At 47.0% G+C, this 23132-nt stretch overlaps 1 protein-coding gene across 1 annotated transcript; it reads left to right on the top strand.

The window, feature by feature from the left end:
• Window positions 1-3515: 3515 nt before the first annotated feature.
• Window positions 3516-22964, top strand: myh11b (myosin, heavy chain 11b, smooth muscle). Its single transcript, XM_068751502.1, has 40 exons — window positions 3516-3857; window positions 4002-4158; window positions 7208-7235; window positions 9585-9696; window positions 11702-11794; window positions 11880-11943; window positions 12086-12184; window positions 12320-12463; window positions 12578-12673; window positions 12791-12909; window positions 13031-13183; window positions 13398-13571; window positions 13654-13827; window positions 13911-14025; window positions 14300-14493; window positions 14696-14817; window positions 14903-14972; window positions 15092-15252; window positions 15421-15529; window positions 15691-15822; window positions 15940-16146; window positions 16266-16403; window positions 16519-16642; window positions 16754-16925; window positions 17083-17295; window positions 17440-17584; window positions 17703-17909; window positions 17994-18098; window positions 18183-18335; window positions 18496-18744; window positions 18883-19095; window positions 19183-19395; window positions 19474-19635; window positions 19902-20030; window positions 20110-20198; window positions 20299-20422; window positions 20497-20705; window positions 20998-21106; window positions 21211-21383; window positions 22152-22964. Exons 1-40 carry the CDS (start codon window positions 3516-3518, stop codon window positions 22279-22281), a joined length of 5922 nt encoding a protein of 1973 aa, XP_068607603.1. The 3' UTR covers window positions 22282-22964.
• Window positions 22965-23132: the final 168 nt, after the last annotated feature.

Genomic DNA, 23132 nt, shown 5'->3' with positions numbered 1-23132 from the left:
AGTGCTTCATAGGTCACAGGTGATGAGGCCATTATTGAGTATGGAAGGGGAAGACCTTCATTCATAAGAAGATGACTTTGAGTCCAACAGTGTTTCTGATGATCTCACCATCTATATAGAATAATATCCCCAGGAAATCTAGCAAATCTGGAAAAAGAAATCCAAGTATGTAAGAGGCAAGGAGGAAAGCTGGCAGGGAATGTCACTGCATTGGGAATGCATTTGATCTCATTGACAAATGTAAGTTGAGACGAATGCATCAAATACAATAAAGGGAGATACTGGACTACGGAACCAGAGCGGGAAACGTTTGAGCCCTGTCCTCTCTTCCTAAAGGCTTATAGTGGGAATCCTCAAGGTGACGTCACCCGGCGGCTAACGTCCGCACGCCTGTGATTCTAAATAAACATGAATTGCTTATAATTTACTAACATTAAATATTTTGTCAAGTGATTTGTAAAATCCTTGTATTCCGTTTTTATACCAACCTTTCTTGGGGTTGCTCACAAATATCACGTCCTCGTGCACGTGTCGGTCCAGTCAGCTGTGAGGAGTCTGCCATTTACATGTTTTGTCAGACGGGACCTCCCCTCCCCTCCCCTCCCCTCCCGTCCTTCAGATCATCCTCTCCTCTCCTGTGACGCGTCGGTGGATGCTGCAGGAGGAGGAGGAGGAGGAGGAGGAAGGCCGGCTCACGCTGCTCCACCTTCTCTCACATGTACGCAACTTAAATGTTAAAGCCCTGAATTTAACGGGGGTCATTTGGACTGTTCGTTTTTCGGAGTACCTCGTCCGCACCGGCAGCACCGAACCCTAACTTCCCAAATCCGAAGCCTCCCAGGAAACAAAATTCTTCCCATCATGTGAGTACATGAGTCAAGTGTTTGGTGTCGTTTTACTCCTGGTGACGTCACGGTGCTCTTGTGAGCTTTGTGAGTAATGACTATAAATGACAAAGAAGTACGAGGCAACTAAATGTAAATGTTCTTTTTGTCGTCATTTATTTGGAAAGTGTGTAGCTTTAGCTTATCATCTTATTTTTTAACGTGTGTGCAACTTTCCTCAGCTCTCTATTATTGATTTTTAAAACGCTGCAGTATTTATCGTTCCTTTTCTTCTCAATATTAAAGCTGATGCTGCTTTCACTTCACCATACTGAGTAAAGAACCAGGCATGACTCAAGCCGTTCCGCTTCCTCTTTTCCACATACGGACGTGTAAACTGCTTGTTGGTAAACTGTTGTGGTCGAGGATGCAGACTCTGGTGATAATCAGCTGTCACGCGTCACCGATGAGGACAGCTTGGTAAAGCGTGTATTCCTTGTTTGACACATTTTTTCCAAGATACATTAATGATGTGAAATTATTAGTTTTTTATTATTATTTACTGATGAAAAGTATGTATGTCTGTCTGTCTGTCTATATATCTGTCTATCTGTCTGTCTATCTATCTATCTATCTATCTATCTATCTATCTATCTGTCTGTCTGTCTGTCTGTCTATATATCTGTCTATCTATCTGTCTATTTATCTATCTATCTATCTATCTGTCTGTCTGTCTGTCTGTCTGTCTGTCTGTCTGTCTGTCTATCTATCTCTCTATCTATCTATCTATCTATCTATCTATCTATCTATCTATCTATCTATCTATCTATCTATCTATCTATCTATCTATCTATCTATCTATCTATCTATCTATCTATCTATCTGTCTGTCTGTCTGTCTGTCTGTCTGTCTATTGAGTTGGAGAAACAACGTTTGTCTTCAGTGTATTTCAGTCTAATGACTTATTATTTTCGTGCTGTGTTGATAATCGGCGTAGAGGCGTAGAAATACCTCCATCATCACGCCGTACAGCCACGCGTTGTGAACAGGAAGAATGTGTGTGAAACCACCAAGAAAGGAAATGAGACAAATCATTCACAGGCCCTGCAGGTCAGCGTCTTTCACCCACGTCTGTAAATATCACTCATTCCCAGGGGCGACAGTCCCACTTGTTTATTGCTTTTTAATCATAGTCGCATTTAATCGGTCTGAAACACGGTAATTATTACTGACCACATCACAGATCTGTATTTACTGATACTGTCCAACATCTGAATAAGGATTTGAGCCTCTTAGAAAATGCGATATTGAGTCTCTGCTTTGCATTGAACCAAGCAGGACATTCAGTTTGTGTGCTGCACAACTTGTTCCTGTGTAACTGTGAGTCCCGTTTAGTAATGTGAGGACATTAATTATGCAGCACAGGTCGTTGAGTCTCCCGTTGAGTCTCCCATCCTTTAGTTCCTCGGTGGCATTAACATGTTGTCGACCCCGGCTGGCCTCGAGATGCGCCTGCCGTGTGTGACGCTGTCCTGACACAACAGGTAGACAGTCAAGGAAAGTCAGCAGCAGCTGGCCCTTCCTTGTTTCATCAGAGGTTTCATTCTCTGAACTGGGAATTAAACATTTCAGATATCTTTCCCCGTAAATCCCTTCCAGAGCCGCGTAGCCTCACATCTTTTCAGTCGTTTCTGCGTAGGCTGGCTCTCGGGGTTGTATTCTTAGGCTTTCTCAGGCGGATCAGTTCCCGCTCAATTCAAGTGTGTGCCACTCTCAGTGACCAGAGGGGTGGGGGGGATGGAGAGGAGTGATTGATTCTATACATCTCTAATGCAGGAAACACCTCGTTTGAGTTAAGAAGCCAATCTGATTTGAGAAATGGCCTCAGCGGAACACGCATGCACGTTTAATTCAAACTTTAATTCCATTTGTGCTGCGCCTTCTCTGCAGGAGCTTCCTCCCAGGCGTGGCTGAGGAGCAGACACTCGTTCTGAGTTCAGCTTCTGCCTATTTTGCATTTAAAAAGCAGCTGCCTCCAGGAAGCCATGTGAAGCATGATTGTTAAATCCCCAGGCCTCCTTCGGGCGCTCTGCCTCGCTGTTATCGTTTCGGAGTAAACGGCGAGGCCGGAGAGAGAGACATACTCTTCCCTACATGGGCTTTGTTTGGGAGTTCGCTTGCCTTGCTGTTTAGGTCGGGAGAAAAGAGCCCGCTCCAGAGAAAGGCGCCCATATATGGTCATGGCAGCACGAGACTGAAGCCTCCTCGTAAAGCGAGAGAGACATGCAGGAGGGAAGACAGTGATGCTATCAAAGGAGCGTCGACTTAATGGCCGCCTCAGAGTAAACAACAGCAAACAAACAACAAAGCAAAAGTTCTCTGAGGACAGTTTAAGGTGCTGGAAAAAATGTTCTGGTTTTTGTAACTGAGTTAATTAAAATCAGCTTCCAGTCTTTGAACCTTCTAAATTAGGGGGGGGGGGGGGGTGTTCATCCCCCTTGTGTATGTGAAAGGGATGAGTGGAGGTGGATGTCTGTGAGAGGTTCTGCACTCTGGAAACTTCGCCCTGCATGAAACTTGTTAACTCTTTAACAGACTCACTTCCTTTATTCCCTTGTTTCCTGTCTTTGCCTCCTTTCAAACCGATCTCCTCGGTCCATCCGCCAGTTGGCCTTCCTCCTCGAAAGCAAGATGTCCAAGAAAGCGCCAGCCGACGACGAGAAGTTCCTCTTCGTCGACAAGGACCTCTTGAACAGCCCGATGGCTCAGGCCGACTGGGCGGCCAGGAAGCTGGTGTGGATTCCGTCCGAGAGGCACGGCTTCGAGGCCGCCAGCGTCAAGGAGGAGCACGGCGACGAGGTGCTGGTGGAGCTGGCGGACAACGCCAAGAAGATGACCGTCAACAAGGATGACATCCAGAAGATGAACCCGCCAAAGTTCAGCAAGGTGGAGGACATGGCGGAGCTGACCTGTCTGAACGAAGCCTCGGTGTTGCACAATATCCGCGAGAGGTACTTCTCTGGCCTTATTTACGTAAGTATAATGTGCAACCGCGAAGAGGCGCTTTCATTCATCAGTCGCTTTATATGAACCTGACTGATGTCATTTGAATCCAGTCGTCTAACGTTAGTTTCACTTTAAAAAAAACGGGCCCAACTGTGTGGTGTCTCCCCTCAGACGTACTCGGGGCTCTTCTGTGTCGTGGTGAACCCTTATAAAATGCTGCCCATTTACTCAGAGAAGATCATTGACATGTACAAAGGGAAGAAACGGCACGAGGTCCCCCCTCACATCTACTCCATCGCCGACAACGCCTACAGGAACATGATGCAAGGTAGGGCCTTCCCGATGCTCTGAGTGCAGCTCACGTCACACTGAATGCAGACCCCCCCCCCCCCCCATCCTGTTAGAGGCTGATCGACAGCATCCGGCCTGTGTGTCGAAGTGTGGCTGGTAGCCTTTAGCGCTTTGCCTCTGTTTGATGACAGAATTTGAATCTTTCTTGTCAACAAAGCAGTCAGACTGTCTGAAACTGTCTGATACTGAAAATGAGAGCAAACGGGTTTGAGAGTCGTCGTTTTGAAACGGTGACGATCGTGGCCTCGGCTCGGTCCTGCTTACAGTAAATGTCTCTTGGATACGCCTGCGGCGGTTTCCCATGGAATCCGTCTCTTGTGCTTCCGTGGGAGCCGTGCCCACTGGACCTCATGCTGACGTGAGGATGTTCTCCCAGAGGAGTTGACATCTGGATTGAGAGATGGGTGGAGGGCATTAAAACGTTTCCTGTCGCTGCACACATGCAAATCTTATGGGTTTTATTTTTTTATTTTTTTATTATTATTCTCTGTTGGTCAGTATAAATACCAGAGATGTTTTCCTTGTGTGAGAAATGAAAGATTAAAGGTCCATTAAATGCATCTCAGATCGGTTTGAGGAGTTTCCCAATGAAGCAGGATGTTTGTTCAGGATTTGCAGTAGGAAGTAATTGTTTAGAGATTTCTGAGGAAAGTGGGATTATCCGAACTTCTTAATCCAACCCAACCCCTCAAGAGCTCACCAAACCAGAATTTGTCGTTTCATACACACCTTAAGATGATAGCAATGCTGCTAGTTGCAGCTAGCGAGACGTGGCATGAAAATAATCACATTCTAGGACAGTGAAGTTTTTTTTCTCTCCATCACATCTCTATTATTTATAAGTGGACAAATAAAGAAAGAGCTGCGTGATATTGGTTTTTTTTCTCATTTGTTTAATCACATATGGGGGTGGGTTTTTTTTTTTTGCCATATAGAAAGAAATGAAGTCACAATTTCCTGGTCTTCTCTTAAGAACATTTAGTGTTTCATTTTGACGTTTATGTCCGTGTGCAGGATAGGAAGCAGAAGAAGATGCAAAAAGAAGACGCTTTAGAGAAGCCGCTGCAACACAATTCCACTTTAGTGGATGATTGTGTTTAATTTTCTGAATTCTTTTGCCGCTGTCAATATATATTTCCCAAATCTACTTTGGGTTTCTTTTGCAACTGTTGCCAAAATGTGTACATTGGAGGGTTTTCTGTTGCACCAGGGGACGACAGTATTTACCCCCACCGCTATGGTGTGTAAACAAGGTGTCACAAGTAAACAAGAAGGGGGCGGATGGATGGGTGTTTGCGTGGCTGTTTGGATTACATGGCTTCACTCATCCCTGCTCAGGAGTGTGTGTGTCGATCAGACTAAACACACAGACATTTACTCAGGCTCCGGACATGTGGAGCGACAATTGATATTCAGCAGCTCCGGGACCACACATTCTGTTCCCACAAGTCAAAATGCTTCTATTCACAACTAAATGAGACGAATAAGTCAGCAGAAAATTATCGGTCCGTAATCATGCCGGAAAAGATGAAGGCGAAGTTTAAAAGGACGGTAATGCACGTTCAATAAAAGCCCACGGGAGTTGCTGGAGCCACACAGAGACAACCATTCTTCGCACACACTGACACACTACAGACTACAGACAATTTAGAGTAATCACTTGACCTAAATTGCATGTTTTTGGAGGAACCCGGAAAGAACCCACGCTGACACGGGAAGAACACAGATAGGATTCGAGCCTGGCACCTTCTTTCTGTGAGGCGCTAACCACTACGCCACCGTGCCGCCCCAATCGCGTCAAAGTGAAAAATAACAGCGGTTTCTTGGAAAACTTGGTCGAAATGAATCCGTTCTAATACGGGTTCAGGTTTCTATGACAGTTACTAAAAGAGCTTTGAAGACGTAACTGCCGATTTGATTGTATCGATAAATTTTTTTGCTATTTTTGAGTCTTTTTTTTATGAATTAATGTTATATTTACGTAATTTGTAATCATCAAAGAGCTGTAACGCTTTAGCATTTTCTTATACATGTAGTGTGATACAAATCTAAGCTCCACATCTAACAACCTTTTCCAGAGAAGCACGATGACTCAATGGAAGCTGCTACTTTTAATCCATGAGTGGGATTTCAGTCTTTGATATCCCGGAGACAAAAACACGCCATTCCTGCAGGAATCCTCTGCAACAGATGACTGTTGTCTTGGGCGGGGCTTGGGTCATCCATAAAGAGATGCTGTGCACTCTGGACAAGCAATCACAGTCAAGACTCGAGCCCAGAGCCTTCTTGCTGTGAGGCCGAGTTAGTGTCACTAAAATAGTCCTCAAATAGCAATCTAAAGTGACAAAAATGTGTCTTCTCTCTGCCACAAGGCTGCGTTGACACTGTGACTGTGACTCTGTGCAGGAATATGCGATAATGCATGATGAAAAAGATGACATAATACGCAAAACGGCGTGCAGTCACGTCTTCAATCCAGAGTTCTATATCAAACACCGGCTGCAACGTTGCGTTCCTTTCAGCAGGGCTCCCTGTATTCCCCCACGGGGGGATTTGTAATGGATACAATCGCTAAATAGCCCTACATGGACTCCCACGAGTATTTTTGGGAGCCAGTATGAAGACTCATTTCTCAGCGCGTTGAGAATTGATTTTCATGGGTTAGAAATCCAAGTGTTTGTTGGAGATTGCTGTTTCTTTAGGCATGAGAGAGCCCTCGCGAATCACAACGTCTCCCTGAAGACTCGAGTCCCAGACCGAGTCTTTATTGCTTTTGAAGGGCTCGTGGTTTGACATGCGGCGTGCACAGTAGTGCACTGAGCACTTAGGCCTGTGTGCGTGACGATATGCATATCCCGGCCAAACACAATGCCTGCAGTGCGTCTTTGTTCTTTGGTTATTGCAGCTTGTTTTTGGCCTGCCGCATCGTTTCATGGCTTCTTCAGTGACCCAGACGCATCCTGACTGTATATTTGTGAATGAGCGGCATTAAACGGTGTTTAACTAGATAAACTTTCTTCCCACAGATCGTGAGGACCAGGCCATTCTTTGCACGTAAGTAAAAGTCCAGACTTAGCCTCTGTCATCTTCTAGTAGCCTGTTTTCCTTGACGTCATGGTGGTGCTGGAGGGAAGGCTGTGTGTGTGTGTGTGTGTGTGTGTGTGTGTGTGTGTGTGTGTGTGTGTGTGTGTGTGTGTGTGTGTGTGTGTGTCGACGGTCTTGTCCTCAGAGGGAGTCAAACTGCCTCCATCTCTTATCGCAGCCTCAGTCAGGAAGTATGCATGATCCTGATAGGAGACCAAGAGCAGCTCTCCCGGTGTCGGGTTGCATTCTGTTTGGTTATTTATTCATTTTCATTATTATCTTGCTATTTATGAGGTTATTATTGAGAACTACGACTGCGGTTTCCCGACATCCAGGGACAAGCATTCGCGGCTTATCTGCCTTTGGACCGGAGCACAACGTGGATTCATGAAAAACTAACTTAATGAAAACGTTGGTTGATTTTGACTCCTTCCAGTTGCAGCGAGCAGGCCGCACGTTTTCTGGCCTGTTTCGCCCAACAGAATTCTCTTCCACTTTGGCCTGGTTCTTCTGTTCATCACTGCATGCTAATGCAACCAGAGGAGTAACATTGGAGGCAACGTGTTTTATATGAAGCCGTACCTTATTCCTTATTCAAAGCAGAGATAGACTGAAGTGTATTTAATATGGACTTTTTTGTCAAAGTCGACCCTTTCCCTGATAATACAGACTATAGATAGCATCGTTAAATACAGCAGCCCCTCGCTTATAGTTAAAGGCTTTTGTCTTCCTTCAGTGAAATGACGCCCATGACTTAAAGGAATGAAAGGAAACCCCCCCCCCCCCCCCCCAAGCTCGTTCAAGCAAAGATTTGTATCAGTGATGCCAGGGTGCATCAAATGCCTTCCTGGCATCAGCTAATAGCTTCAGCTTGCTGCCTGTATCACAGAGAAACGTTGGAAAAGTTGATTGTATTGGATTCTCTCTTTTTTTTTCCTGCAAGGTGATAAGTTTGTTTTGCACATGACGATGATCGCCCGAGGCTTTTTGTCTGTGGCTCGTTAGTCGGATCGACACAGGCGCTTTTAGATCTCAATGCGAGCGCCAGCTGGACTCAGCGTGAAGCCATATATGGGAGAAATGTTCCTGCTGCGATATGTCATTTACGGCCTTCTCCTCCTGCATGTGTTCGTGCACGTGTGTTAAATTGCGCTGGATTATAGCGTCTTTTAAGGACGATAAGCTCCTTTGGCAACATCCTTCTGTATCCCTATTCTAATAGTCAGATTTTCCCATTTAATATGTAACATTTTAAAATGTTTAAAAGGGATGACACCTTCAAAATGCGTCCTTATGTTTTCCATAAAATAAATGTAGCAACTCTTTTGAACCGGGGGGTGACTCAGGTCTTAATTATTGAGAGACCCCTAGTGGCAGAACGCTCACACTGCATGTTTAATACCTGGACACCTTCCTTCTAGAGTGACATCTAATCTAAGCAGGTAACGTCGACCACACTGCTGACCTGTCACCGATCCCACATTCAGGAGCTGCAAACAATTTAGCAAAGTATTTATGAATACTTTCCATGGAAATGTTCTGATGACTCCCTGTGATCCCAGACTGATGAGGATAGGATCCTTTGATTGGCCACAGGCGTAAAATTTATTATGCACTGATAGATGGAGCCTGGATGTCCTTAACAAATCTGAACAGGAAAGAGTAATTAGATTCCTCTCAGAGCCGCCGAGCCCAAACTCGGGGAGCGTCCCATACCTTTTATGGACCCGTGTCTGCGGAAGTGTCTCTGTGTTGAACCGCAGGCTGGTGGCTCTGTTACGGTCCAACAGAATTTTCTGGAAGGCCTATGTTCCGACTTCTGTTTGAAAATGTTTGAGTTATAAGCTTTTAATAACAGATGCTACAGGTTGATGGCTCAGTTGAAGGCATCGATCATAAAACTGAGCGTCCTCCTACGGGGAGCCGTTTTATTTCAAGAAATAAATCAGCATGTTGTGAGATACACTTATTCACCTTCTTACAGCACGTTAGATGAGCGATGAGATATTCTAATTGTGTCTGTGCTGCTAATATGGAGCTCCAGCCTTTTGACCTACAGTCGGCTCTTAAATCCCAGCTGAACTGTAGCCTGATTGTTAAGGTGCATACCATTTCTGTTGAGCTCCATCGCAGAAATCCACATCCAGGCTTGCAGTCTCCACTGTTCCACTTATCTCTAGCACACGTGATTATCATTCAATTAAACCGGGTTATTGAAGCGTGAACAGATTACCTGCCACTGCTGCTTGTCGTCTTGTTCTTATTCCCTTTCGCTATCTCCTGCGCTTCTTTTTAATCCCCGTCTGTTTCCCACCCTAGCGGAGAGTCCGGCGCGGGGAAGACTGAGAACACGAAGAAGGTCATCCAGTATTTGGCTGTTGTGGCCTCCTCACATAAAGGCAAGAAGGACAGCAGCGTTGTAAGTATTTGTGTGAAGCCGTCACCGTGTTAAGAGATTGGAATCTGTCAGCCAGTTCCCTCACTCTTCAGCACATGGGGGAAACGGCCCAGTTTAATCCTGTATATCATCATTCCCTCCAAATAGCAGCAATCAGGATCACAGTTTGCCTACGTGAGTAAAGGGGAATGCCTGGAGTGGTTTTTGTGTGCAGTGTTTGTTTGTGTGTGTGTGTGTGTGTGCGTGTGTGTGTCTTCCCTAGGTTTAAAAGAAAGTGCATGAAGACATGTCACGGCACAGAGTTGTGTAGAGAGTTTTCTTTTCTGTTTGTAATGATTTCTTGCTTACCCAATGCTTCTCCTTGAGGTAGAAGGTTGTTTGCCCTAACATTCATCGTTTCTGAATCTGACTCAACGAGAGCTGACTGCATGACCATCATGATAGTACCGAGTCGCAGACACTAAAGAGTTCGGTGAAGTACTGCAAACTCCTGACCTGGTTTATCATGTCAGCCTCTAATGCACAGCCTCTCACTGCCGGCAGAGACGGGAATCGAACCTCTCTGGTAGTGAAAGGCCTCTCACAGATCAGCAAGCACCGTGTGAGCATGCCCATCTCCTGTTCGTACCTATCAAACACAACGCTCCCCCTCCCCACCCCCTGCCGTTTGCCCTGAGGTGCGGCCCTGGCCCCTCCTGTCCTTTAGGATTTACTAGAAATGAACTCCCTGGCTTGGTTAAACTGAGCTTGGTGACCCTGTCTCGGGATCACGACTGCGAAGGTGGCGTCCTGGATCCGGGTTCGATGCTGTTGGTTTGCGGTGTCGCTCACTGTTTGTATTGGAAGGACTCATCTGTGGGTCCAAAAGAGGCTAATTTGGGGTCTTGCCTCGAATAACACTGTTTGAGCGTAGCTAACTGCTCCTCCAGTCGCCTCTGAGAAGTCTATTAAGAGCAATCTTTTCCAGCCACTGTCTTCTTTTTGCCATTTGCTGCGCTCTATTTCTCCTCTTTCTCTCCTTTTCCTCCCTTAGTGACTTAAATGAACAAAATCCTCCTTTCTGCTCTGCCAGCTCTGAACTGCGCCTCCTCAGCTGGTCTGTATCTTTCCTGTTTTTCCATCCTTATATTAAATGATAGACCTTTTGATGAAGCAAGTACATTTGAATTGTTTTAGTACTCCTAAACACAAAAAGTTGAAGGAAGAGGTTTAAAGGGAGTAATTATTAACTCATCCAGTGCCATTAATGTCTAAAGACTTTTTTAATAGCCCATACATTCACTGCCAACCCTGACATTGAAATGTGCCTCTCTTCAATAACTCCGGAACAGAAATGGTAGGAGCACACTTCTTTTTCCTGATGAAAGAAGAGATTTAGTCTTTCATTTGGTAGTTTCAGTCTTTGCATAGTCATAGTAAAGAATATTCTGTGGGGCTTGGAAAATGAGCAAAAACTGGGTCACTCAGCATATAGCTGAGTTGAAAATGGCTGGCACTCAATGAGTTAAAGGTAGCAGCACCTGGCAGGTTGACACACACACACACACACACACACACCCCTTTGATCAGGTGGATTACTTCAATGCAGAGTGACCGGGTGTCGGCCAGCTCTAGCCGGTCCACAGTCTCTGAAGTCACGCTGTTAGCAGATCACCAATCTCAGTCATTTCATTCCAAAATCCATGGCAGGAATTGTCCAAGGTTTGGTAACGGTAACAATATCTCACCCGGCATAACCTCACTCTTCCAGATGTTTCCACATCAGCAGCAGCTAATTATACTTTATACACTGGTAGTGATTACTTAGTGTCGAAATAAAATAACGAAATAAACAATTTTGTTATCTCCCAACAAGCTTCAAATCTACTTTTTTGAGGAAATGCATTGGTGACGTAGGATTTGATTGAATTATGTTATTTCCTTTAGACTTTCCCCAGTCCATACCCACCGACCCCCCCACTTTACACCCCCTCCACCACCACCATCAACCAGTGTACAGTATAAAACTGCCCGTTATGTGTATCACTGTTGTCACTAGGGGGAGCTAGAGAAGCAGCTCCTTCAGGCCAATCCCATCCTGGAGGCCTTCGGAAATGCAAAGACCATCAAAAATGACAACTCCTCCCGATTTGTGAGTTGTTGTTTGTTTGTTTTTTACAAAGCACATTGCGTGTATGTCCTCCTGACGACCGGTCCATCGTCCGTCTCATTCACAGGGTAAATTCATCCGCATCAACTTCGATGTGACCGGATACATTGTTGGAGCCAATGTTGAAACTTGTATCCTGTCATTGTGGGTTTTGCTCAGTCTGGGAAAATAGTTTTTCGTAGGGGGGAAAGCCTAAAAGAGGACGTAAAGGAAGCATCTCACATTTGATCAAACTATAAAAATGGTTTCTTCTTTAACATCTGAAACTGACAGACCTGCTGGAGAAGTCTCGCTGTATCAGACAAGCGAAGACGGAAAGAGCTTTTCACATCTTCTACTATATGATCGCCGGAGTCAAAGACAAAGTGCGTGGTAAGTTAGGAGTCATTCCCTTCCTTCCACTCATCCAGGTCTGGCTTGTGGGTGCTGCAGTCTCAGCAAACTCCCTGCCACCTCCAAACAGTATCCCATTTGTGTTACCGACGGTTTAACTTTGTGTACTTTCAGAGGAACTTCTTCTGGAACCCTTCAGTAACTACCGCTTCCTGAGTTCAGGCCACGTTCAGATCTCTGGCCAGCAAGATGACGAGCTGTACGAAGAGACCATGGAGGCCATGAATATTATGGGCCTCAGCGAAGAGGAGAGAATTGGTATTTGCGATACCTCCTAGCATGCCTTGGCGTAATTAGGATCGGTTGCTTGCATTGGAATTATGTAAAGGGACACGCTTGTTTCTCCGACTGTCACGTCTCTTTTGTTTTTAGATATCTTGAAGGTGTGTTCCACAGTCATGCAGCTGGGAAACATTGCGTTCAAGAAAGAGAGGAACCAGGAGCAGGCCACCATGCCAGATAACACAGGTTAGACGCGATAATGTGCCGCACGTTGATCAAATGCTACCAACGTCAGACACTAAAATAGAGTTCAGTTCATTTTGTCAGAAATGCAAACATACATATTTCTCCTTTCCTTTCAAGCTGCCCAGAAGGTATGTCACCTGCAGGGCATAAATGTGACCGACTTTACCCGTGCCATTCTCACCCCTCGAATCAAAGTGGGCAGAGAGGTGGTGCAGAAGGCACAGACCAAAGAGCAGGTACTACAGGAAGTACACTGGGCAAAACTACAGGAACACGAATGCTGCATGTAATAAACACTTCCTGTCACTCTGATCTCTCATCGTGTCTCACATGCCTTTGTGTTTGTGTGTTCGATAGGCCGACTTTGCCATTGAAGCCCTAGCTAAAGCTATGTACGAGCGACTTTTCCGCTGGATCCTGGCTCGAGTCAACAAGGCTCTGGACAAGACCAAACGTCAAGGAGCCTCCTTCTTGGGAATCCTCGACATTGCTGGCTTTGAGATCTTTGAGGTATCAGCATGTTTTCTGCAGCTTATTAAAAATCAAAAGACACTTAAAATATTCAATGCAATATATATATATATATATATATATCAGTTCTATCTGTAGAAGGATGCTGAGGGTGGACCTGCCAGGGAACAGGGCTAGGGGTCGACCCAGGAGAAGATACATGGACGCAGTGAGGGAGGGCATTATATCAGTTCTGTTTTTTTGGTTCTCATAGGACAACTCCTTTGAGCAAATGTGCATCAACTACACCAATGAGAAGCTGCAGCAGCTCTTCAACCACACAATGTTCATCCTCGAGCAAGAGGAGTACCAGAGGGAGGGCATTGAGTGGAACTTCATTGACTTTGGTCTTGACCTGCAGCCCTGCATTGAGCTCATTGAGAGACCAGTGAGTTTTATCCATAAGTCGTTCTTTTTGCTACGAATGATTTTTTATTGCCGTTTTTTCAACCACTACATATTCTCTGCAGAACAACCCTCCAGGTGTCCTGGCCCTGCTGGATGAAGAGTGCTGGTTCCCCAAAGCCACAGATGTCTCCTTTGTGGAGAAACTCTTGAACACACAAGGGAACCACATCAAGTTTGCAAAACCTAAACAACTGAAAGACAAAACAGAGTTTTCGATATTACATTATGCTGGGAAGGTGAGTGTGAGCGGATGACCAGGGCAGGACTGCTGGGAAATACATTAAACGTGGCTCAAATAACGTTGATGTTTCCCTTTCAGGTGGATTATAACGCTACTGCCTGGTTGACAAAGAACATGGACCCTCTGAACGACAACGTGACCTCACTGCTCAGCAACTCCTCCAGCCAGTTTGTGCAAGACCTCTGGAAAGATAGTAAGACAGAAGTGCAAGTAGCTCACCGACAATGATCTACATTGATGAGTGAAGGACTTATCAATGAGCCAAACAGTCCATGACATATTCAATCAAATTTCTTCTATCACTGTTCCCCGTGAACATGCCCTCAGATCAATTTGAATCACTCTACATTTTATTTGCATGTACGTGCACATGAGGGCCAAACACAGTGGCTCCAACACACTCGAACCACGTAAGCTTGTGCAAACACACAATGTTTTCTGTTAACATAATGTTGGATCCATTTCAGCGGACAGAGTGGTGGGTCTGGACACAATAGCCAAGATGTCAGACAGCTCAATGCCGAGTGCCTCAAAGACCAAGAAGGGGATGTTCCGAACTGTGGGACAGCTCTACAAGGAGTCTCTGGCCAAGCTCATGACCACTCTGCACAACACCCAGCCCAACTTTGTCAGATGTATCATCCCTAACCACGAGAAGAGGGTAATGAAAACCAGAGCGCCATCAACATAGAGGAGAAGAACGACCAGTTCAGAGACTTATAGAGACTGTATTTGAATGAAAACCTTTCCTTTCCTGGATGTTCTGCGGCACTGCAGTACAGTAGCCAGTTTTAAATTATATACTGTGTAGTATTTCCTTCACAAAAATTCAATGTAATAAAATAAAATCCTGTTTTTCTCAGGCAGGGAAGCTGGACGCTCACCTGGTCCTGGAGCAGCTGAGGTGCAACGGGGTGTTGGAAGGGATCAGAATCTGCCGGCAAGGATTTCCCAATAGGATCCTCTTCCAGGAGTTCCGCCAACGGTTTGCGTGATCTAAAGACGCGAGTATAGCACTTCTCGGATGATAGTATTTCTGCTTCTAATATATCTTTTCTCCTCTCTGCTAGATATGAGATCCTTGCTGCTAATGCTATCCCCAAAGGTTTTATGGATGGCAAGCAAGCCTGCTGTCTCATGGTAAACACACACCCGCAATGACGACAAATTGTCCTCCACGATAATCAATAATTAAACTTTACATTCAATCAGAAGTTTTCATACTTTGTAAGAGCCTATTTTTTAACTTGTCTTTGTAGATCAAGCATCTGGATCTGGACCCCAACCTGTACAGGATCGGACAGAGCAAGATCTTCTTCCGCACAGGAGTGCTAGCCCAGCTGGAGGAGGAAAGAGATCTGAAGATCACTGTGGTCATCATCGCTTTCCAGGCTCAGGCTAGAGGATTCCTAGCCAGAAAGTATGGATGGAAAAGCTTCTGTAGACATTACTTTACCTGCTAATGATCCGTGCCATCTGCGCTAGACAGTTCAGGCAGTATATTTGGCCTTTCACTCTCACGGTCTTGTAAATTCTTTTGTGTTTGTTCATGATTTGCTGATATGTAGATTTCACTGTATTTTTAAAGGGCATTTGCCAAGAGGCAACAGCAACTCACAGCCATGAAAGTGATCCAAAGGAACTGCGCTGCCTACCTCAAACTAAGGAACTGGCAGTGGTGGAGGCTCTTCACAAAGGTCAGCTAACAAGTCTGCAGCAAAGCCGCAGTAAAAACCCAGAAGTTCAGGGTCTTCTTTCAATATTTATGAGAAGATCTCAGAATGAATTCACCTGACGTAAATTACAAACTTAGCCTTACGTGTCCTTCGTTCCATTTTTAAAATGTGACCGACCACAGGTTAAGCCTCTGCTGCAAGTGACTCGGCAGGAGGAGGAGATGAGTCTGAAGGAGGAAGAGCTGCAGAAAGCCAAAGACATTTCCATTAAGTTTGAATCTGAGCTGAAGGAAATCAACGTGAAACACACACAGGTAACATACACAATTTAACGCTGCGAGGACGTACACGCCATACATCAGGCACACCGACAATAACAGAAACAGGAAGACTGCATGTAATCCTAATTATTTTTCTTGCATCTGCTGCAGGTTTTGGAGGAGAGGAATGCGCTGCAGGAACAACTGCAAGCAGAGACGGAGCTTTTTGCTGAGGCTGAGGAGATGAGGGTTCGGCTAGCGGCTAAGAAGCAGGAGTTGGAGGAGATTCTTCATGAGATGGAGGCAAGGCTAGATGATGAAGAAGAACGTGCTCAGGCGCTGTTAGTGGATAAGAAGAAGATGCAACAGCAGATGCAGGTCTACAACTTTGTTTCCTGTTTCTGTTATATAGATAGGAAACTACACGCATTTCCATTTTAGCTGTGTATGCTCTGATAAATACAGGAGAATCTGAAGGTATAATATTCCACATGTAGGAATTGGAGGAGCACCTGGAGGAGGAGGAAGATGCCCGCCAGAAGCTGCAGCTGGAGAAGGTTACCTGTGAGGGGAAGATCAAAAAGCTGGAGGACGACGTCTTGGTGATAGAGGACCAGAACAGCAAGCTGCTGAAGGTAGGTGTAGACACACGCCATTCATTAGAGAGAACATTTTGTTCAGTCGCTTATTAAGAGATGTTATCGATTAAGAAGAAAGTAGATTTCAGAAAATAGATGACCTGATTTGTAGGAAAGAAAACTAATGGAGGAAAGGATTGCAGACTTCAGCACCAACCTGGCAGAAGAAGAGGAGAAGTCCAAGAACCTCACCAAGCTGAAAAACAAACACGAATCTATGATCTCTGAACTAGAAGGTCAGTCATCTGTTCTCGTCTTTCACGCAGACACACGTCATTTAGTGATGTCACAGTCAGAGCTCCAGTTCGGATAAAAAAAAAAACATTCGTCTTAACTGGCACTTCTAGTTCGCTTAAAAAAGGAAGAGAAGGGCCGACAGGAGCTGGATAAGGCCAAGCGCAAGTTGGAAGCAGAGTCAAATGACCTGCAAGAGCAGATAGCTGATCTGCAGGCCCAGATCGCCGACCTCAAAGCCCAGCTCGCAAAGAAGGAGGAGGAGTTACAGAACGCTTTGGCTCGGTAAGGCCCTGCTGAGGTACAACGCTACCATGTATCTGTAGCTACAGCGACCGTGAACACTCGCATCCCATTATGCAGGTCAGCTTTAACGTTCCTCCCGCAACCCCTGCCGTTTGTAGAAATATCGTTCTTGGTGCATTCTTCTTCTTCCTCTCAGATTAGAAGATGAGACAGCACAGAAGAACAATGCTCTGAAGAAGATCCGAGAGCTGGAAGGACACATCTCTGATTTGCAAGAGGACCTGGACTCGGAGCGTGCTGCTAGGAACAAGGCCGAGAAGATCAAGAGGGATCTTGGAGAGGAACTGGAGGCCTTGAAGTCTGAGCTGGAGGACACCCTGGACACCACCGCCACTCAGCAGGAGCTAAGGTCGGTCATAAATACCGATGTGTGAATGGCCTTAGAGCGTATTACGCTTAAATTAATGTAGGATTAATGTAATGAGAATGCAACCAACCAGGAAATGCAAGAAGGTGATAGTTTATTTGTCAAATCTGCCAAAAATCCATTCAGGGCCAAGCGTGAGCAGGAGGTGACGCTGCTCAAGAGAGCCATCGAGGACGAGAACCGGACCCACGAGTCCCAGGTCCAAGAGATGAGACAGAAGCACACCCAGGCTGTGGAGGAACTCACAGAGCAGCTGGAACAATCCAAACGGGTAGACCTGCAGACCTGCTTTTATACGGCCTTACGAATATTCAGGCGTCATTAAGCTGCTTTATTTAGCTGATCGTGTGTCTTTCTTCTCTCTCTCTCTCTCTCTCTCTGCTGCTCAGCTGAAATCAAACCTGGATAAAGCTAAGCAAGCCTTGGAGAAGGAGACCTCCGAATTAACGATGGAGGTGCGCTCACTCGTCCAGGCCAAGCAAGACGGTGATCACAAGAGGAAGAAGTTGGAGGGTCAAGTGGCAGATCTGCAGTCACGCTTCACCGACAGCGAGAAGCAGAAGGCCGAGCTGGGAGAACGCTGCTCGAAGATCACTGTAAATGGCAACTGATGCCGTGCAAGAACATTTTCAAACGTCATCCCGCCGGACTGCTGAAACGTAATATTTGTCTCCATGCAGACGGAACTGGAGAGCGTGACAAACCTACTGAATGAAGCCGAGGGCAAGAACATTAAACTGAGCAAAGACGTTAGCAGCCTTTCCTCCCAACTCCAAGACTCACAGGTAAACGGCCTCAGCGTCGTTCAGTCTGATCTACCTGCAGCTGCGGGTCAGAGTTCAAGTCTTTGGCTTTGTGTGCTCCAACAGGAGCTGCTGGCCGAAGAGACGCGTCAGAAGCTGCATTTCTCGACAAAACTGCGGCAAGCAGAAGACGACAAGAGCAGCTTGCAGGAGCAGCTCGAAGAGGAGATAGAAGCCAAGAGGAATATCGAGAGACATGTGTCTACCCTCAACATCCAGGTCAGTTGTCAAACTAAAGGGCGCCGTCTTACAGGTTGGCCGAGAAGCAAACATCTTCAGGGACTTGTGAAGTCCAGAGAGGCCGGCGTAGACACCGGAGGATGCGTTAACTTCAGCTGTAGATTTATTGCATCCATTATTCGTCCCTTCCTCTGCTCAGTTGTTCGATTCAAAGAAGAAAGTGGAAGAAATGATGGGAAACATTGAGCTGTTGGAAGAAGGCAAGAAGCGCCTGCAGAGAGACTTGGAGACAGCGAGCACCCAGTATGAGGAGAAGGCGGCTGCCTACGATAAGCTCGAGAAAACCAAGAACCGCCTGCAGCAGGAGCTGGAGGACACTTTGATGGATCTGGACAATCAGAGACATAACGTGTCCAACCTGGAGAAGAAGCAGAAGAAGTTTGATCAGGTCGGTTCCACCGATTCAACTGCAGAGATAACATTGGTGTCTCTTTTACACCGACAGCATCAGCTCGCGATCAGCCTGTTGAACGCCAGGTTAATCTCTATCCATATACTCTCTCTCTTTGGTCTCTTTGTTCTGCAGATGCTGGCTGAGGAGAAGAGCATCTCCATTAAATATGCAGAAGAGAGAGACCGGGCTGAAGCCGAGGCCCGAGAGAAGGAGACCAGGGCTCTGTCCCTGACGAGGGCTCTGGACGAGGCCCAGGACTCCAGAGAGGAGCTGGAAAGAGCCAACAAGGCGCTAAGGATGGAGATGGAAGACCTGATCAGCTCCAAGGATGATGTCGGAAAAAATGTTAGTGCCAGAGCCATTTCATTAAAAGCATTACTTAATGTTTCTCACGGTTAGGACTGTACTGAACTTGGCAATATTTGATGGCAGGTCCACGAGTTAGAGAAGTCAAAGCGAGGTCTCGAGGCTCAGGTGGAAGAGATGAAGACCCAGCTGGAAGAGCTAGAGGATGAGCTGCAGGCTGCCGAGGACGCCAAGCTGCGGCTGGAGGTCAACATGCAGGCCCTGAAGGCCCAGTTCGAGCGGGACCTCCAGGGGCGAGATGAGATGGGCGAGGAGAAGAAGCGGCAGCTTGTCAAACAGGTAAGGTGGCATCATTAGAATGAAGGAGGCTGCGCGTTCTCGTCTGCCGTCAGAGACAACAATTCGTATCGCCCGCAGGTCCGAGAGTTGGAAACGGAGTTGGAGGATGAACGGAAGCAGAGGGCCCTCGCAACGGCAGCCAAGAAGAAGCTGGAGACGGACATGAAAGATCTGGAGGGACAGATTGAGACGGTCAGCAAGGGACGGGATGAGGCCATCAAACAGCTCCGTAAAGTCCAGGTGAGCGTGGAAAGGGTTTCCGCCTTCAGCTCGGGATCAATACTCGTGGAAATGACTTGTGTCCTTTTTGTGAGTACTTGATTATCCATCTAATCAGGTTCAAGTCCTTGGATCGTTTTAGCAAAATTGGGTAACTCTAGCAAACTCCCATTAGAGAAAGTAAAATATTTAAGTCAGGGAATACGCAATGAATGTGACGTTTATTTGCTGGACCGAGAACTATAAATATACCTGACGGATAAAATAACATTGCGTTGCCCCTCTAGGCGCAGATGAAAGACTTCCAGAGGGAGCTGGAGGACGCCCGCGCTGCCAGAGAGGAGGTGTTGACCACGGCAAAGGAGAGTGAGAAGAAGGCCAAGAGCCTGGAGGCTGAGCTCATGCAGCTGCAGGAGGTAATCAATGCCTCCGACTCCCCAACAGCATGCGACTTGTGCTAGAGGCTTCAGAATAATGATGGTAACGTGGTTCCAGGACCTGGCAGCAGCCGAGCGGGCACGGAAGCAGGCGGAGGCCGAGAGAGACGAGCTGTCAGACGAGCTGGCCAGCAACACCTCTGGAAAGTGGGTGGAGATCGCTCTGTCGCTTTCTCTGTGAGATGAACGCACAAGAAAAGTGGATTTTTACATTTGTTTGTTTGTTTTTTTTAATCCACGCACGCAGGTCGGCCTTGGCAGATGAGAAACGTCGCCTGGAAGGAAAGATCTCCCAGCTGGAGGAGGAGCTGGAAGAGGAGCAGAGCAACATGGAGATCCTCAACGACAGGCAGAGGAAGAGCGCGCAGCAGGTGGCCGGAGAGCAGCAGCGACTTCAAACCGTCCAGGAGCCACATGCCTCACTCCGCACACTCTCCCTCCACAGGTGGATCAGCTGAACAACGAGCTGCAGATGGAGCGCAGCGCTTCCCAGAAGAACGAGAGCGCCCGGCAGCAGATGGAGCGCCAGAACAAGGATCTGAAGGCAAAGCTGCAGGAGATGGAGAATCAGGTCAAATCCAAATTCAAGTCCTCCATCTCCGCCCTGGAGGCCAAAGTGGCCCAGCTGGAGGAGCAGTTGGAACAGGAGAGCAGGCAAGGGGCAGGGAAAGAGTCCAAGTGTATGGTATGGTTCCTGCATTCTGTATTGATCCCTGACAGAGCAGAGCTTTTCCCCGCCGAAGTCAGGTAGGGGGATTAGGAATGTGTTCCATTGGTTCATCCATCTGTCAGGTTTCGTTTCTGGAGCATAACACAAGAACTAATGAGCTCTCTCTACGCTAGGCCCTTCATAAGGATTGTAAATAAGATGGAACTCCTGTCCTTCTTTCCACTTCCTCCCTTTCACTCAATGAACTTTATAATATTCTCTTTTGTCAACCCGCAGGGACAAGCAGGCGTCTGCCAAGAGCATACGCCAGAGAGACAAGAAGCTTAAGGACCTGATAATGCAGGTGGAGGACGAAAGGAAACAGGGAGAACAATACAAAGACCAGGTGCAGTCTCAGACTCTGCACTTGTGGTTGGATGGCTGTTGTAGCCCAGTGCAAAGTTAAAGGCTCGAATTCACTCAGACTAATGTCCTCTGTTCGCTCGCCAGGCGGAAAAGTCAAATTCTCGCATGAAGCAGCTGAAGAGGCAGCTGGAGGAGTCAGAGGAAGAGTCTCAGCGTGCCACGGCCGCCCGCAGGAAGCTGCAGCGGGAGCTGGACGAAGCCAGCGAGGCCAGCGACGCCATGAGCCGCGAGGTCAACGCCCTCAAGAGCAAACTCAGGTAGCGGCAGAGGCTTTATTCGTCCGTCTTTCCCCTCCAACAGGTGAACTGCTCTTTGCTTTTGCTCCTCTGCCTCCTCTCGTTCACGTTTAGGACACCTGCTGCAGTAAGAAAAGGGACAAAGTGATTCGATTCACCGTAATGCATGAGCGAAATATGAATGTTACGCATATCGTCGCTCAGAATAAAGCAACTTGAGAGTTCCCAGATCAGATCCCACCAAAGAGCGTCTTTAGAGGGTTGCAGAAGCATTTCAAGTTCAGTCAGATTTAGTGCGATGGCCTGAGTTCAAGCAAATCGTGTCCCTCTCTATTCCAGAGGCAACCCTGAACCCAAGGAGTAACGCAGCAGGTACTTCTGCACCTAAAATTCATCTCCATTTCCCATGACTTCATCCCCCCCCGCCCCGCCCCGTGCACACTCTCAATGCTCTCATTTCTTTCATTAGCCTGACTGAGAGAAATATGGCCCCTCCGCTACCACGGTGTCCCCCAGAAAAGACACGATGCTTAGCGAGTGGCGTTCCGAATCGGTGGCCATATTCTTCTCAGTGCTTGGTTTAATCGCTCTAAACCAGACTCATTTCCCTGAGCAGGAGTCAAATGAGTTCAAATGATAACCAGCGTGCCGAATCTGTAACCAAAGCACAGCCTGTACCCCCCCCCCCCTCCCACAGTGTGGCCTGCTCAGGCACCCCCTCTCATCAGCCTCCTCTCACCCCAGGGATGCCTTTCTGCCCCTGCCTTTGTCTCGTGTGCCACGTTGCAGGCGTGGAAACGAGCCCTCCTTCGGCAGCGCACCTCGACGCATTGGCGGAGGCCGGAGGATGGTCGAGGACGCCTCAGAGGAGGAGGCCGACTCCCAGAGCGACTTCAACGGGACAAAGTCTGTGGAGTGAGCCGAGGAGATCATCGGACGCGCCCCACCAAGGGCCGCTTCCTTGCCAGAGTAACTTTAAAAAGCTGTTGCGCCATTTAATATATATTGCCTCAGTTTCAGCTTCCTTCCCTCCTGTCTCAGAGCACCTTTCCTCGGCACCAACCGGGGCAGTCGCCTGGCGGCTGCCGCCGCCGTGTGATTTTGTTGGGTTTCTTTTACTTTTACACTGTTTTGTATCGCACGGAATGGCTGATTCTTTCTCATGCCAGGGTTTGTGCACAAGAACGGGCGCCTCTAATTACCATGGTAACCTGCCAGCAACGCCTTCGGGTCTCCACGCTAGTCACCTTAGAGCTCGTGTAAATCTGTTGCCTGTAACTGCTGTCAGTCGGGCTGCGTCCAGTCGGCGCCACCCAGCTCATATTTAGTTCACCCTCCTAGTAGCGTCTGCACCCTCCTCGTGCCCCAGAGGAGTTTTACTTCAGCCCAGTAATGTGAGAACACTTTAAACCAGACGAGTGTAATCTACAAATGTCAAATCACAAGCTAGACTTCAGGATTGGGTTCACACTTCAATTTTTGAGACGTTTTGTCCAGATTTATCATAAATATTAACCCCCCCCCCCCCCAGGATGAATGTACCAAACTGATGTTTACATGCCACCCACCGTATCTATTAATTGTAACTCTTGAACCACCTGCACAAGAAATAAACAAAATAAAACCTTTTGATTTCCTTCTTTTAATGTTTGCGTTGGTCACCGACTCCAATCATCAGAACAGAAACGCGTTTTGCTCAGTGAAGACAAAGATGGCCAGTCGAGTGTGATACCTCAGGCACGGAACGTGTAAAGTCCAAATACACAAGTG

Source organism: Brachionichthys hirsutus, chromosome 17 (assembly GCF_040956055.1).
Source record: "Brachionichthys hirsutus isolate HB-005 chromosome 17, CSIRO-AGI_Bhir_v1, whole genome shotgun sequence".
Taxonomy (NCBI): domain Eukaryota; kingdom Metazoa; phylum Chordata; class Actinopteri; order Lophiiformes; family Brachionichthyidae; genus Brachionichthys; species Brachionichthys hirsutus.
Note: the sequence above shows the minus strand (reverse complement) of the source record. Positions and strands in the feature narration are given on the sequence as shown.

Bases quoted from the DNA above. Each gene is read 5' to 3' on its own strand.
- myh11b (XM_068751502.1), top strand. From the start codon at position 3,516: ATGTCCAAGAAAGCGCCAGCCGACGACGAGAAGTTCCTCTTCGTCGAC. The intron at 16,926-17,082 runs GTAAGGCCCTGC...TCTTCCTCTCAG, and splicing joins TTACAGAACGCTTTGGCTCG to ATTAGAAGATGAGACAGCAC. The intron at 20,031-20,109 runs GTAATCAATGCC...ACGTGGTTCCAG, and splicing joins AGCTCATGCAGCTGCAGGAG to GACCTGGCAGCAGCCGAGCG.